Here is a 15,978-nt window from a genome sequence, read left to right on the forward strand (position 1 = left end):
TTTGTGCACAAGTATTTTCTGGGTTGGTCACTGGAAAAAGGTGCTGGAATTCATTTGTAGTCTTTGCTGCAAAAACAAAGGTTGACAACCATTCCTCAGCCATTTGGAACAAGGGACCAGAGTCACCGTGAGGCTTCTGAGTTCTCCCTGGTGTCGGATTGGCCCACACTGGAGTGACACCAGTATCCCCTGTTGTTGGGTTTTGCTTGTTTGTTCTTGGTTTTGTCTTTTCCTCTGATGATCCTTGAAATCTCTCAGCACAGTGAAAGTCTATTACCCAGTCCCTCAGAGTCCCCTGGGTCTCAGAAGGGCGTCTCTGTCAGAACACAGCCACTTGGGCAGATACCGTTGATAAAGCCCTATGGGGATGACTGAAGGGACACAGGTGTATAGCACCAGCTGGGTGACGAGGCTGGAAGGTTCCTACCAGAGGACCCTGCTTGTCACCCCTAAGCGTTTGTCATTTCACTGAATCTTCAGAACAACTCTACACCCTAGATAGACACCGTAATGTCCCTCTACAGTTAAACTCAAGGTCAAGGAAGTCAAATGCTTTGCCTCTGAATAAATAGAAAGTGCGTCCAGAGATAAGGGCTCGACGACCAAAGCGGAGGGCAGCCAGTAAGGGCTCTGAATCTGGGCAGCCCCAGGCTGCTACGTCCAATGCTGGGGTAAACCCAGAGAATGGCCAGGCCACAGACATCTGCAGATAGAACCAGAAGGATGTTCTGGCCGTACCAGAGTCCAGCCTGGCAGTGTCTGTGCCTCTGGCCTCATCTGGAAGGCACAGACACCTTTAGACCCTGGCTTCATAGGATTGCTGTGAAGATCAAATGGGATATTTCTGAAAATACTTGGCTGGCATTTGGCACAGAATGTAAGCTTAGGAAATGTCAGCCCCGCCCCCCTCTTCCCAAGCTCCTGGAGTGAATTAGAGGTAAGAGCGCCAGTACCCAGCCTCCCTTTATGGGCCATGTACCCTCAGTCCAGCTTGCCCGTATATTTATTTCTGCTCCTTGAACTTCACCCTGCAAACCCACCCCCTCCCCAGCCAGGGCTGGCCTCAGCCACAGGCCTCACACTCAGGCAGAATGGAGAGAGCTTCCATACCTGGAGTTCCACATCTCTCAGGGAACAAGAAACTCCAGGTTCCAGGCCTAAGGGGTAAAGCCTCAGGTGAAGAAGATCCCTGCCAAACCCTGCTCATCCTGTAAATAACCTGATGGGGTCAAGTGAGGACAGGGACACAGGCCGACTTGGGCTGCTCTTGCCCCAGGTTGCAGACAGCCTCTGGTGACAAGGAAAAGGTAAACATTGACACTGACCACACAGACGGTGTGTTAGTGACCAGTAGCTCCGAGGTGACTGTTTGTCACTGTTACTAGAATGAACCAGTGTCTCCCTGACTTCCACATACACAACCCCTCCACAGAAGCCTGAAAACAGATGGTTTCCGGTGAGCCAGAGAGTGTAGCAGGCAACCTCAGATCTTCTAGCAGAGGCCTAACTCTAGCTAGAAGCCCAGGCAGATCCACCTGCAGGAAGTGGGAGGCCAGAGTCACCTGAGCTCTCCTCCCTCGGGTTTTTCCTGGACCTGCTGCCTCCAGTCTGACTCCTCCTTGTACCACCTGCCCCCCCCCCCCCCCCGCATATAGCTCTCAGTCCTGCCCAGCTTCAGAGTAATAGTTCCAAACAACCCGCAAGCATAAGGGCAGGGCATGGACCACACTAGACGTCACACTGCTCACCCTGGGACCAGGGCTCTATGCTCGAGCTTCAAAATGGCCTCTATCTTCTCTTCCCTACCTATCTTCTCCTGCCCCCTCTCCTTTTTGTCTCCCTTCTGTGTCAGCTATATCCAACCTCAGTGCCTGCAGATGACATGTCGTGGAGGACAGTGGTTACAGCAGATAGACCCAATGTGTGTTATATGTGTTATGGGCGGTATCCTAACTGTGTACTTGGGAAGCCACTGTCCTTGAGGTTCAGTTTTCTGTGTAAAGTAAGCATTGACTCATGAGGGTTCTACACACAGTAAAGGAGTGAAGTACTGATACACGCTTCGGTGTGTAACACCACTGTGCAAGTCAAAGTAGCCAGCCACGAGAAGCCATTCACTCTATGACCCTACTCAAACAAAACATCTCGGGCAAGCAAATTACAAAACAAAAAGATGAGTGGTTGCCTGAAGCTGGGGTGTGGGGAGGAAGGGGTCACTCGTATTTTTGAGCTGTAATGAGAATGTTCTGAACTAGATTATAGTAGTTGCTCAACCTGACTCTACAAAAAAGTATTTGAATTGTGTGCTCTAAGTGGACAAATTGAATGCTAAGTAAACTACATTTCAAAGCAAGGTTTTTTAGTTTGTTTTTAAATTTAGGATCCTGATAATAATTGTTTCTTTGGGGGTAAGGGAAATAGAAATGTGTCTAAAATACCAAGCACCTGACGGTCACCAAGAAAGGGTGCTTATCATCATTGCTGTTGGGAAGAAGAGACCCCAGAGAACCCCTGTCCTAAGAGGCCTGGCCTTTGGGCTCTCAAAAGTGACAATGCACACACCACACCCCATATCCCCTGATCACCAAGGTAGCACTCCTCTTAAAAACCCAAAAGAGCCATGTTAAAGAGCCCCAGAAGCTAAACCAGATCTGGAACTCCCTGGTCCCCTCCCCGCCCTGCCGCACAGCAGCCCGCCTCTTGTCAAGTGATCGGGCTGTCAACTAGCTTCTCAGAATTAGGTTTCAGGTCAGCTGGTGCCTAAGGCCAGTACCGAGCCAGAGGCAAGAGAGGCAACAGTGAATGGTGAGGAGGGGCCATCGGATCCTGCTGCCACCACTGGAATGGAGCCCCAGGGAGCACCTGCACTACCCTACCTTGGCTAGACTCATAGGTGAGACCCCATACCTTGCCTCAGCTCCCCTTGCCCCCTCTGCCTGCTCTCCCTTCCACAGATGCTCACAGCCAGGAGTGATTCAGTCTAGCCCCACCTGGTCAAGATGAAGGAAGTGCAGCCCTAGGGAAGCTCCCAATATCTGTGCGACTCCCCAGGACTCCCCTTTGTGCTACTGGCCCCTCTCTTAGAATCTTACAGATCACAGATGGGTGGTGTCCTCCTTTGGCTCAGGATTCCCGCCCAGAGGACAAAGCCCTCTCCAGCACTTGGAGATGATGAGGGCACCTCTGGTCCAGGTGTGGCAGACATTTCTAAAGCCTGTCCTCACTCTACCCACTGCCGTCCTCAGTGCAGATGCAAATGCTTTACCAGAGAGGACAGGTTGAGCTGAACGCAGGACGCACTCAGCAAACATAAATGGGTCCTGTAGAGTAGAGCATCCCATGCTTTGTGTGCCCTACCTGAGCCACAGGATGAGGATTGCTCAGAACTTGCACCTCCAGATGGTTGCAAAGGTCTGCTGCCCACCAGGATTTCACATAACAGCTGAGGCACCACAAGGAAGAGACTGGGGAGCTCTGACCTCAGGGAGGGTCCTACTGTTTCTGCCTTTTTGACCTTGCCCACGTACTCAAGTATGTCTGCCCATCCTTTCTATTTCTGATGCATGGCTCAGGGATACTCCTTCAAAGACTTGGTGCACCCAATTGCAAGCTCTTGACCAAGTTCAGGCTTTAGTCTCTTGTGAGCACTTTTCCAACAACATCCTCACTGGTCTGTCTTTGATGCCTGCACCTGCATGCTCCAACCCCCCAGCCCCTCCTCATTCTCCACTAGACTAAGTCTAACCTTGGCATTTGCAGCCCTCTACCAAAGGGCCCTGAGGTCATCTCTGACCTCATTTCCTGTCTCCTCATTTTGGTAAGAATAAATTTTGGGCAGCTGGCCCTCCTTGGACTGTCTTCACAGAGAAGGAGGGAAAGTTGATCTTTTCCCTGCTTTGGAGGCTCCTATGGACCTAGAAAACAGGTTGTGAGGCAGTGCTACAAGACAGCAGGGTCAAAAGTAGCAGAGGACAAAGTGAGTTGAGAAGGGAAGCCCTGGTTGACAGGGAAGCAAAAACTGCAGAGGCGCACCTGGCCTCAGAAAGGAGAAAACTCTGCAGGACCTGGCTCAGCACCAGCACCACCTGCTGTTCCCTCCAGCAGAAAGTGCCCTGGAGTCACTCACGGTGTGACAGTGGCCATACACGGGTCCTTTGCCTGACTCACCTCTGTGTTTCTCTACAAAGCAGAGCAGAACACAGGGTTTTTTTCTGCCAGCACCTGAGTGGTCCCGATACAGGCTCATCCCAGGGGCCTCCCCACCTCTGTGTGAGCCTCAGATTTGTGATTGCAAGTCACCCAGCAGCCTAGCTCTCCAGGCAAATCCAAGGCTGGGGGCAAAGAAGAGGCCACCAGATGCCATCAAGAGAGTCAGCTGCTCCCACAGTACATGCCAGGCCTGGGCAGGGAATCCAGTACCTCCCTGCTGGGAAGGAGCCAGGCCTGGCTGCCCTTCTGTAGGGCAAAGGGGAATGAGGCCTGAGCAAGTGGATGGTGTTTCCTTAACGTGCCTGCACTGCTGGTTCCCAGCCAAGTTGGCTTCAAGGGCCCAGGCCTCAGGCCTCACTCTCCAAAGAACCCCCTCCTTGGGCTTATCTCAATTTACAACTCAGACAGACAAGAAGATGGGCTGAAAGAAAAGCCTGGAGAGCCAAGGTTTGACTATACCCACCCACATAGACTTTAGCCTCTCGGGGCCCATGACTTTCATCTGATTAGTGGACCTTAGTATTAACCCAGCCTTCTCCAGACATGTATATTTGGTTTTATGAAGCACTCAGTGACTGCCTTGAATGCTTAACCAAAGACAGATGACCGTGTTGACGAGACCATGGGTTGTGTAGCAATGACAACCGGTGGCTCGGAGTTCTGTGACCAGCGGTCAGCCAACCTCTTCCCATCTTAAGCCTCTATTTTCTCATCTGTAAACTGAATTTAAGTACTGCCCTGCTTTTTCCAAAGTGATTTTAAACCTGAAACAGTCTGAACACAGGCTTGGACACCAGGAGCTGTGTACACTGAGCAAGCTAATGTCTCCAAGCCTCTGCTGCCCTTCCTAACAGGAGCTGAAAATTGAGGGAGATGACATGTATGTGGAAAACTCCCACTGCAGGGCCAGCAGTCAGCTCCTCCTGCTCTGAGCTTCCCTACAGCAATGATTCTCAATCTAAGGGCTCAACATCACCCCATATCAGATATCCTGCGTATCAGGTATTCACCTTATGATTCATAACGGCAGTAAAATTGCACTTATGAAGTAGCAACAAAATAATCTTACGGTTGAGGAACTGTATGAAAGGGTAGTAGCATTAGGAAAGATGAGAGCCACTGCCCTACAGGTCCAGGACTCTCCTAGACCATCCTTTTCATTTTTGTAGCTGCCAAAACCACTTTTCAAGCCTGGCTCACATTAATCCTCCTGTACCCCTTACAAGCAAAAGGACAGTCTTCCTCCTCTGAGACTCTCCTCCATAGCTCCTCCCCATCTATACTGACCACAGTTCAGCGTGCACTACAGTTATTTGTGGGCACTGTCTAAACCAGCCCTTATGGTCTGGCGACAATGCTCCACAGGCAGCTCACAGGCATGGGTTTTTATTCTGGGAAACCAAGCCCTATGGGTGGGTCCCTTTATGTGTGCTGGCCTTTACAAGCTGAATCCCTGGAGTAGCTCAGGGATATGAGGTGAGGATGGGATTGGACAGATATGAGAGGGGGGCTCCCAATGATGTCGCCATCTGTTTTCTCAACAAATACAGCACCCCTAGATGGGCGAGGCCCCTGTTCTGGAGACGGTGCATCCTAGGGGGATGATACAGCAGCAGATGAGGTTGAGGGGTGACTGGTGCCATGAGATGGTTGAAAGTGATACTGAGTTAGCATTTGAGTTCAGGAAAGGTCCTCTTTAGAGGTGACATCTTAGGAGAAACGTGAAGGAAGTGAAGAGGTAGTCTGCAGGTGTCTGAGAGAACTGTATTCCAAACGAATGCAGCTCAAGTGGTGTGAGACCACTGCCCCTCAGCCATTGGGAAAGAGAGGGCTCAACAGCAAGTACCTGAGGCCCAGTTCCACCAACAGGCCAGTCATGAAACCCTACAGAGGGGAGCAACAAAAACCGAGGATGATTCTTTTATAGAGAGAGGTATATCCAGGCCAAACACGGCAGCGCAGGGATAGAATCCCAGCATTTGAGAACCTCAAGTGTATGTATGATCTCAGATTCAAGACTAGCCTGGAAAATTTAGTGAAACTTTTGCCTCAAATACATATGTACGTACGTACATACATACATATGAGGGCTGGAGCGATAGCTCAACAGAGGTCCTGAGTTCAATTCCCAGCACCCACATGGTGGTTCACAACCATCTGTAATAGGATCTGATGTCCTCTTCTAGCATGCAGGTATATATATACAGAGCACTCATACATAAAATATAAATAATTAAAAAATAACAGGAGAGTGCTAGGGAGGCATTTCATTGGTAGAGGGTTCACCTTACACTAGGCCCTGTTTGGGAAAGAGGCATGAGACACCTCAGAAAACTTGACCAGTGAGGAAGCAGCAAGACACTGTGAGAACACGGTGCCTGTGGAGTCAGAACCAGACATGCTGCCTGCCAGACCTCAGTTTCCTCAGCCATTCAGTGATGATACCAATGGCCCTGTCTGCTATCCCCTTAATCCTCTGTGACAGGGATTGTTTGGTGTGAACGACGGGATTTTTATGGGCCAAGTTCAGGCAGCTTAAGTGTGGCAGTACCCAGTCTTCTCACTTTGAAAAGCCCCTTTACAGTGTTGTGAGATCCCTGGGAGCAGGACAGAGTCAGACAGCCCAGACAACGTGTGTTCTCTGCTTTATCTCCTGCAGCTGCCTCCGGGAACTGAAGGATTGCCAGGCAACCCTGCTCCTTGAACCTCCATAGGCACCAAAGGAACCAGGCCCAGCCACTCAAGATCATGGTTGGGCTTCAGCCTTCAGAAGTGCCTCCGACAACTGTTGTGAAGTTCCTAGGGGCTGGCGCTGCAGCCTGTTTTGCTGATCTCCTCACCTTCCCCCTGGACACTGCCAAGGTCCGCCTGCAGGTGGGTGCCTTTGGCCAGTGATTGTGATTCATGAGGAAGGAGGGGCTGCTTCTGTGCAGCATCAGCCAGATGCCAACTTCCTCACACAGAGTCAGGGGAAGGCCACTCCACACACTGCTTTGGTCCCCACCACCAACCCTCAGGACCAAAATAATCCAAATACCTAGATATGATGTGGCTCTTTACAGCTTACCTACCCCTGCTTTGTAAACTGTAAAGGGTAACATAAAAGTAAGGCAGTAATGGTGTGGGCTTGGGTGAGTACTATCAATCTACTATAAGATGGAAGGCAAACCAACCGCTCCGGTGTGCCAAGGAGATACATCAGTGGGAGCGGCTTTGTGAACTGCACCGTGCTGCACACGCAGCCATTTTGACCCTGGTGTGGTAATTACGTTAGTTCTCGGACCCTGCAGGGGTTCTGCACACACACCCCTCCTTCCCCAGTCACCCATCAGCTCCTCAGGCCCTGCACTTGTCCCTCAGATCCAGGGGGAGAACCCAGGGGCGCAGAGTGTACAGTACCGCGGCGTGCTGGGAACCATCCTGACCATGGTGCGCACTGAGGGTCCCCGCAGCCCCTACAGCGGGTTGGTTGCTGGCCTGCATCGTCAGATGAGTTTTGCCTCCATTCGAATTGGCCTCTACGACTCTGTCAAACAGTTCTACACTCCCAAAGGAGAGGACCGTGAGTGCCAGCACCAGGGACACCCAGGGGTGCGTGGGAGCTCAGCTGACCTGTGGATCAAGGACATGGAGTGGTCCAACAAGGAGAGCTGGACGCGGGGAAACTGGTGATAGACACTGGCAGGATTTTGACGGTGTTAAGGACTCACGGTTCTCTCTGCCATCTCCAGACTCCAGCATCGCCATCAGGATTTTAGCAGGCTGTACCACGGGAGCCATGGCAGTGACCTGTGCCCAGCCTACAGATGTGGTGAAGGTTCGATTTCAAGCCATGATACGCCTGGGAACTGGAGGCGAGAGGAAATACAGAGGGACTATGGATGCCTACAGAACCATTGCCAGGGAGGAAGGAGTCAGAGGCCTGTGGAAAGGTAAACATGATACCCTTGGGCAGAGCTTTCCTATCCTGAGGACTGAGACAGGGAACCCAGCAAGCAGGAACTCCCAAAACATAGTTCTCCCAAAGAACACCCAAATACAATACCCCACCTGCCACAGGACCTCAAATATTGTTCACCTTACCAGTCCTCCCCTGCGTAGGCCAGCCTGAGAGAGACAGAAATGAACACAGGGTGTCCCCTCCTCCTGGGTTTACTGCAGAGGAACTAAGGAGGCCAAGGTGCAGCTTATATCACAGGCAGGGGACCAGGAGGCAGGCCAGAGGTGGAAGAGGCTAAGCTGGATCCAAAAATCACTTGGTTTCAAAGGCCAAGATGTAGGGACAGAAGGGGAAAGCCTTCAGAGGACAGAGCAGAAACAGAAGCATGGAGGAGCACAGCTGTGGAGCTGCAGTGAGATGAGTGAGGGACTTCCTTGGGAATGAAGACTGTAGAGTCCCCTGTGTTTAACCCTTGGCAAATGCCAGAATCCCTCCTGCACTTGGACCACCATTCCCATGAATCTTTGCAGGAGAAAAATGGCCCTGTGGTGTTTGAGAGTAGGACACCCCAGTCACAGTGCTGCCAGTGCACTCTCTTGCTGGTGTCCCACACATGCCAAGGCTGTCCTCTCCTGGGTGAATCTTGCCTCCCAGGGTCCTGTCATTCATTCTGTCACTGTCCTAGGGACTCAGCTTCCCTCTTCCATGAAAAATTTCCTTTCCTGACTGCTCTGGGTCTCCGGGAGGCATGTTGAAATGTTGACAGAGTGCAAATTATGCCCGCCAAGCAATGGGCATCTGTGAAGGTACAGGAGTTTGATAGCTGATAACTACAGAAGGAAAGTGGGATCTACTTGGCTGAGGTGTGGTCCTCTGGCCAAGTCCACTGCTATAGAGCTCAGTACCCAAGCTGGAGCATTGTATTCATCCGTCCTCCCTGCCTTCCTAACAGGGACTTGGCCCAACATCACGAGAAACGCCATTGTCAACTGTGCTGAGATGGTGACCTATGACATCATCAAGGAGAAGCTGCTGGACTCTCACCTGTTCACTGGTGAGAGTGGGTAGAGAGACAGGAGTGGGTACCACTCAGAGGCATCAGGGATCCAGAAAAACAGTGCAAGGAGCAGTACCCAGTTCAGGATTGTGATGAGGAAAGAGGCCTAGGCTAGAGGCCAGAGCCCTGGGTTCCAGGGCCAGCACCATACTCAGTGTATTTGTGACAGTCACTTGCCTTCTCTGACTTCAGTTTCCTAGAAGAAGAAAAAAAAACTACACAGCTTTCTTACTCAGAAATGAGAGATGCTAGGTTCTAGCTTGTGAAGACTAACCAAGAGCTGAGTACTGTGCTCCGGGTCAAGGTTGCGCGGGAGGTGTCCAGTGCTCCCTCTGCAAAGCTTACAACCTACTCCATTCCTGGAATTTGCTCTTCCCTCCCCTTCTACAGACAACTTCCCCTGTCACTTTGTCTCTGCCTTTGGAGCTGGCTTTTGTGCCACCGTGGTGGCCTCCCCAGTGGATGTGGTAAAGACCAGATACATGAATGCTCCCCCAGGCAGGTACCGCAGCCCGCTACACTGTATGCTGAAGATGGTGGCGCAGGAGGGCCCCACAGCCTTCTACAAAGGGTAAGCTGCCACCTTCTGCCTCTACCACTCTTTCCAGAAAACTTGGGCTCTCTCTCTTCCTCTCTCTCTGTCTTCTCTTCTTTGTCCTTTTCTCCCTTTTTTCCTCTGATTGAGTCTCGTGAATTCCAGACCAACCTAGAATTTAGCCAACAATGACCTTGACATTTCAATCCCCCTGGCTCCACCTCTGAACCCTGCATACACACCTGGTGCAGGGGTTATACCACCACACCTGGTTTTGGGGGGTTTCTTATCCCAGAAGCCTAAGAAAAAGTAGGCCATGACTAGATAAAATTATTGTCTCCGAATGCTTTGGGCAGGGGAGATTTTCCACCCCTGCTGCCCTGACCATTCACCACCACAGTCATGGCAACGTGAGTGCCATTCTTCCACACCAACACTCAGGCTTCCTGTGCTTGCATGGAAGGATTATCATTATCACTATAATCATGTTATGTGTGGTATGTGTGTGTGTGTGTGGTGTGTGTGTGTCGTGAAGTTGGTGCCCTCCTTTTACCTTTACATGGGTTCCAGAGTTCAAACTCAGTCCAAGGGTGTGCATTCGTGTGCACAGCACCTTCACCCATGGGGATGCCTTCCTTCAACATCTGTATAATCTAATCCCAGCCACTCTTGCCAACTAGTCCAAATGCCACCTCCTCCCTCACACGTGTTTCCCTCCTCTCCCTGAACCTCAGTAGTACTATTTGATCTACTTCTAGTGTAATTTTACCTCCTACAAAATTAAATTCATCTTCATGCTTGTGCATGAGCTCCTTGGAGCTGAGGCTAGTGACTCATCCATTTTTAATCATCTGAAAATCCAAACACAGAGCAGTTATTCAATAGTGTGGGTTGCTCACCATCATCCTGAAAGCCAAGTCCCTACGTTGAGCCTCTTATGAGGTACTTTATGTAGGGTTTTGCTACAGCATTCTGAACTGGGTAGTAGTCCCCACAATGCGCTTCAAAATGGTAAGCTACCCAAGATCACAAAATGGCAGAGCCCCAACACCAAGGCCACACCCTATCCCACTGGTAAGGTCTTTGCTTGGCTCCCACATCGTTGCCTTCAGCTAGTATTTTCTGGTGTGTGATGTTTAGTTGAACGCAGCAGACCAGCAGAAGCCACAGAGGTTCTCATGTCTGGAAATGGCATACTCAACCTGTTACCCGACACTGTTCATCTGAGTATTTTCAGCTTGTGACTCAGTTTATTCTTTCACTTGACAAACATTTATTGAACATTGTGTGTGCGTCAGGATCTGCTCTATGCCTTCCTCGGAGAATCATAGACAAGGCGCTGGCACACCCAGATTTACTGTCTTTACTTCCAAGACAAGGCACCTGAAGTTGGAGCAGCTAGGATTTTAGCCCAGGTTTGGCTTGACTCTGGTGTGTAGATAATATTGCCACAGTGATATAATCCTTACATGAAGGTTCAAGAACAGCCATGACAAGCTGGGTACAATGGTTAAAGCAGGGGTTGCCTTGAGTTCAAGTCCAGCCAGAACTACATAACAAAGCCTTCCCATACCCTTCCCAACAAAGGAAATGCCATGGTACTTGGTTGCCATGCCCAAATGAATCCTACAGCACAAAGAGCAGCCCTTCAGACTGGAAAGACAATCCAAACCGAGGGGACAGAAGAGGGCCTGGCATACCCAGGACATGATAACTTGATCCCACAGAACCCAGGGGGACCAAGAGGGAGCAATTGGACAGTGACTGAGCTGAGGGACCAGAGGCCAGGATCCTCCCAGCCTCTGAGAAGCAGGGTCAGATGAACCTCTCCCCCAGGTAGTGGCTGAGCAGAGCTTTCTGGAGACGAGCTGATTTCTGGTGCCATGGTCCCTCCACCCTGCCCCACATCCACTTCTTGATGTCCTAGCCTGGGCTTTCTCTGGGTGAAAATCTGGATGTAAATGAGCCTAAAGCTCCTAGCATCAGGATGAGTTGGGTCAGACAGTGTGTCTCAACCCTACAGTGCTACTTACCAACTTTGTGGTTTGAGGGCTTCAGCCTCTCTGGCCTCAGTTTCTAACAAAGGGCCAGCAGCCAGCAGAGTGAGCTCACAGACCTCTGAGAATTAACTTCCAAACACGGTAACCTGCCTCAAAGAGCTATTGTTCCTTTTCTGATTCCAACTCCTGCCTAAATCCCCTCAGCAGTGACATCAAAGCCAAAACGGGTCTCAGAAAAGAATTGTGACAAGCAGCCTTCAGATAGCATGGAGACATCACAGGTAGGTGTGCCTGTGCCTCCTAGCCTGATCCTCTTCATGTGGTAGTTTTTTCTCTCCTCAGATTTATGCCCTCCTTTCTGCGTTTGGGAGCCTGGAATGTGATGATGTTTGTAACCTACGAGCAGCTGAAACGGGCCTTGATGAAAGTTCAGGTATTGCGAGAATCTCCATTTTGAACAAGGCAAGTGGGCCACTTGTTACTTTCCTCATACGAGGCTACCTAGAATAGAATCAAACTGCAGCTCTCTGCCCGGTGGACCCAGCGGACTCAGGGGATCCTGGCCCACACAGAACTCTGTGCTCCTTGCTGACTTGAGAAACTGAACTAAAAGAGGAGGCAAGTTTTAGCCTTTCGTGTTTTGTCCTAAAACACCTCTGTTTTTCACTGGCCTGATGGGAATTAAATTATATTAATTTTTAAAACCCTTCCGGTCTGATGCCTAACATTTAGGCAAGAGAAAAAAAAAAAAAGAACATCAGATTCCTTTGGACAAAAGGAAGATTTGCCAGCTTCCCTGAAATGTAGGATTAGACAATAAATAAAAAAAAACAGGAAAGGTTGCAAGCTTTGGGAAGATCAGCTCACTGGATACCCCAGGGATAGCTGTACTTCACTACAAAGCTGTGACGGCAGCCTTCGCAGTCACCCAGGGACATCTGCCCTTCCGTACGGAATCTGCCAAGTGGACTCCAGTAAGATGCGGGGGAAAATGAGAAAGGAAGAAGAAAACATTGAGCCCATACAAGCGAGGCTGACGGCCCACCCAGGACACTAGAGGACTGAAGATGTACGGTGGATCACAGCCCCTCCCTATCTACCTCAGGGTGTTGGGAAGATCTAGAGAGAAGCAGGGCATGGAAGCACTTTATACAAACAATGCTCGTCTGCAGATGTAAAGTGAAGACAATGGTTTAGGAGAGGTTCTGTCCAAAGAGGAAGCCTGAGGAAATGCGCTTGTTGTGGTAAGGCCGTCCACACCAGCATGGTGAGGACCACAAATGACGGAAGCCATGGGAACCTGCTGTCTGGTGACCTCAGAGGGCTGCCTGTCCGTCAGTCCAAAGCGTCAGGACCCACAATCTTTATAAAATTGTTATGCCTCAATAAAAAGAATTCCCACCTTAAGGAAAATAAGGACTGTTTTCCAGCTTTCTCTCCCTGACAGATTTTCTCAAGTCCTGCTTGTCAGGGTAGCAACAGACCCAATTCCACCCTCCTAGACTTCCTTCTTCTCCCACTGCCTTTGCCTGCAGAGACAATGTTGTACCTGATAAGCCTTCAGCCTTCCATCTACAAAAGGGATGGCTGAGTACAGGACCAATTTCCAAGCTTAAGACTGTGCATCTGGCAACAAAAACGGTTCAGTGGTGGAAGGAGAGAACTCACTCTTGCAAGTTGTCATCTGGCCACCACCCGAGCACCCATACATGCATGTGATGTACATATGTACAAACACAACAAACAGAGGAATGAGTAGAAAGAAAGTTTAACTGCACATGGCAGTTTGAAGGAGGTCCCCCAGATGCCTCAGGCATTTGAATACTTGGTCCCCAGTTGTTAGTGGCTGTTTGGGGAAGTTTAGAAGATGGGGCCTTTCTGGAAGAAGTGTGTCAATGGGAACTGGCTTTGAGAATCCAAAGACTTGTGCCATTCCCAGTTTTTCTATTTCCTGTTTTTGGTTTGACATGTGAGTTCTCAGTGGCTGCTCCAGCCCCTGTGCCTGCTGCCAGACCTCCTTGCCAAGACGGACGCTTTCTCTCTGGAACTGTCAGCCCCAAATAAAACTTCCTTCTCTAAGCAACTGCCTTGGTCATGGTGTCTTATCACAGCCATAGAAAAGTAACTAAGACAGTGCACATCTTTTAAGCTGTTTTACACTGTTACACATGTGATATATAATGTCTCATCTTGCTTCTCCGGAGCTTTGTTGGCTCTGATGGAAGTCAGGAGCTCCAGGCTGGAGATGGACTCACCTGTTAGAGCACTTTCCTAGCATGCATATCCCAGAGTGTGACCCTCAGCACCACATAAACCAGACGTGGTGACACTCTCCCGTGATCCCAGCACACAAGAGGTAGAGGAAGGCATGGATCAGGAGTTCAAGGTCACCCTGAGACCTGTGAGACCTGGTCTGGAAAAGAAAAAAGAAAGAGCAGAATCAGTCTCCAAGCCTCATCTTCCCTCACTGGACTAGCCACCTAGCCACAGAGAACCTTTGCTTCTCAGTGTCCTCCCGGAGAACTGTCAGTGACACCCCTGCCCCACTAGAAACACCTTGCAGGGGAGGAGAACAGAAAGATGGCTCAGCAATTAAGAGCACAAGTTGCTCTTGCAGAGGATCAGAGTTCCTAACACTCACATGGCAGGCAGCTCATAAATGCCTGTAACTCTGGGTCCAAAGGAACTGACACCCCGCCCCGTCCTACTCTGGCACTGCACACACACACACACACACACACACAACACACACACATACTCACAGAGGTCCACCTTCCTCTGTGCACTGTACACACACACACACATGCTCACAGAGGTCCAGCTTCCTCTGGCACTGCATACACACACACACACACACACTCACAGAGGTCCACCTTCCTCTGGCACTGCACACATACACACTCACAGAGGTCCACCTTCCTCTGTGCACTGCACACACACACACACACACACACTCACAGAGGTCCACCTTCCTCTGGCACTGCACACACACACACACACTCACAAAGGTCCATCTTCCTCTGTGCACTGCACACACACACACTCACAGAGGTCCACCTTCCTCTGTGCACTGCACACACACACACACACACACACACACACACTCACAGAGGTCCACCTTCCTCTGGCACTGCACACACACACACACACACTCACAAAGGTCCACCTTCCTCTGTGCACTGCACACACACACACACTCACAGAGGTCCACCTTCCTCTGTGCTGGGATCTTTCATATACACTTGGTTTGCTCCTCCTCCCCTGCTCTTCTCTCCATGTTTTCCCTACACTCTGCTCAGGCCCCTTTACCACCACCATGTCACCTGATTTGATTGCCCAGCTCCCCACATCCCTTCCTTAAACCTTTTCTCCTGTCATGGTCTGGTTTCTCCTTTATATCTTATTGCTACCCCACCCACCCATCCCTCCACCCCACACGCACAAACACGCATCCAGGCACACACACACACACACACACACACACACACACACTGGAAGTTAAGCTCTATTGTGTATATAAACAACTGGGCATTTGAAGATGAATCAAGGTCTTTCTGGGTACCTATGGGATATTAAAAGCAGCCAAGGTTCCCATGACAGCATCTGGAGGAGTCCTGGGAGTATTTGTATAACTGACAGCTCCTACAGTCTCCACAAAAATGGTTGGGTCAAAGCAGTTGTGTGTCCCACACACACACACATACCCTACACATATACCCACTCACCCCACACACACACCCTACACACACCATTACCAACTGCTTAACTTCAAGAGTAACAGCAACATGGCTCACATGTCTACTGGACGTGGGAACAGCAGAATAATTCCAACTGGGCTCTGATCTCTGCCTTCTTTGGGGAAGATGTAGGGTTTGCTCTGAGGTCACTACCACTACAGCCAACATAGGAGAAGGGTTTGGCAGCTATTGATCAAGTAGCTGAATGCCTGCCCCCTGTAGCTTCAGCCATTAGAAGAAGAGAACCAAACTGGTGGCTCAACTACAGTCTCTGCTTCTTAGTTCCAGTCAAACCCAGGCTATGTAAAACCCTGTCTCTAAAAGAAGTACGCGGTGATGAGATGGGTCAGTCAGTAAAGTGCTCTGTGACAAAATCATGGAGACCTGAGTTCGAATCTCCTGCACTTCTGCAATTGCATAATTTCAATGCCGAGGAGGCAGACACAAGAGGATGCCTGGTCTTCAATGACTAGACTGACTAGTCAAATCAGTGAGACCCT

At 50.2% G+C, this 15,978-nt stretch overlaps 1 protein-coding gene across 3 annotated transcripts; it reads left to right on the plus strand.

Moving 5' to 3' along the window:
• The first annotated feature begins 6,957 nt into the window (after window positions 1–6,957).
• Ucp3 (uncoupling protein 3) lies at window positions 6,958–12,198 on the plus strand. 3 transcript variants are annotated; one of them, XM_038313967.1, is made up of 6 exons: window positions 6,958–7,083; window positions 7,570–7,771; window positions 7,941–8,141; window positions 9,102–9,203; window positions 9,597–9,777; window positions 12,084–12,198. In XM_038313967.1, the coding sequence occupies exons 1-6, from the start codon at window positions 6,958–6,960 to the stop codon at window positions 12,196–12,198; spliced, it is 927 nt and encodes a 308-aa protein (XP_038169895.1). The 3 variants fall into 3 exon arrangements, with proteins under 3 accessions (XP_038169895.1, XP_038169896.1, XP_038169897.1); XM_038313968.1 differs by lacking the exon at window positions 9,102–9,203; XM_038313969.1 differs by lacking the exon at window positions 7,941–8,141.
• Window positions 12,199–15,978: the final 3,780 nt, after the last annotated feature.

The sequence above is a fragment of the Arvicola amphibius genome, chromosome 12 (assembly GCF_903992535.2).
Source record: "Arvicola amphibius chromosome 12, mArvAmp1.2, whole genome shotgun sequence".
Classification (NCBI taxonomy): domain Eukaryota; kingdom Metazoa; phylum Chordata; class Mammalia; order Rodentia; family Cricetidae; genus Arvicola; species Arvicola amphibius.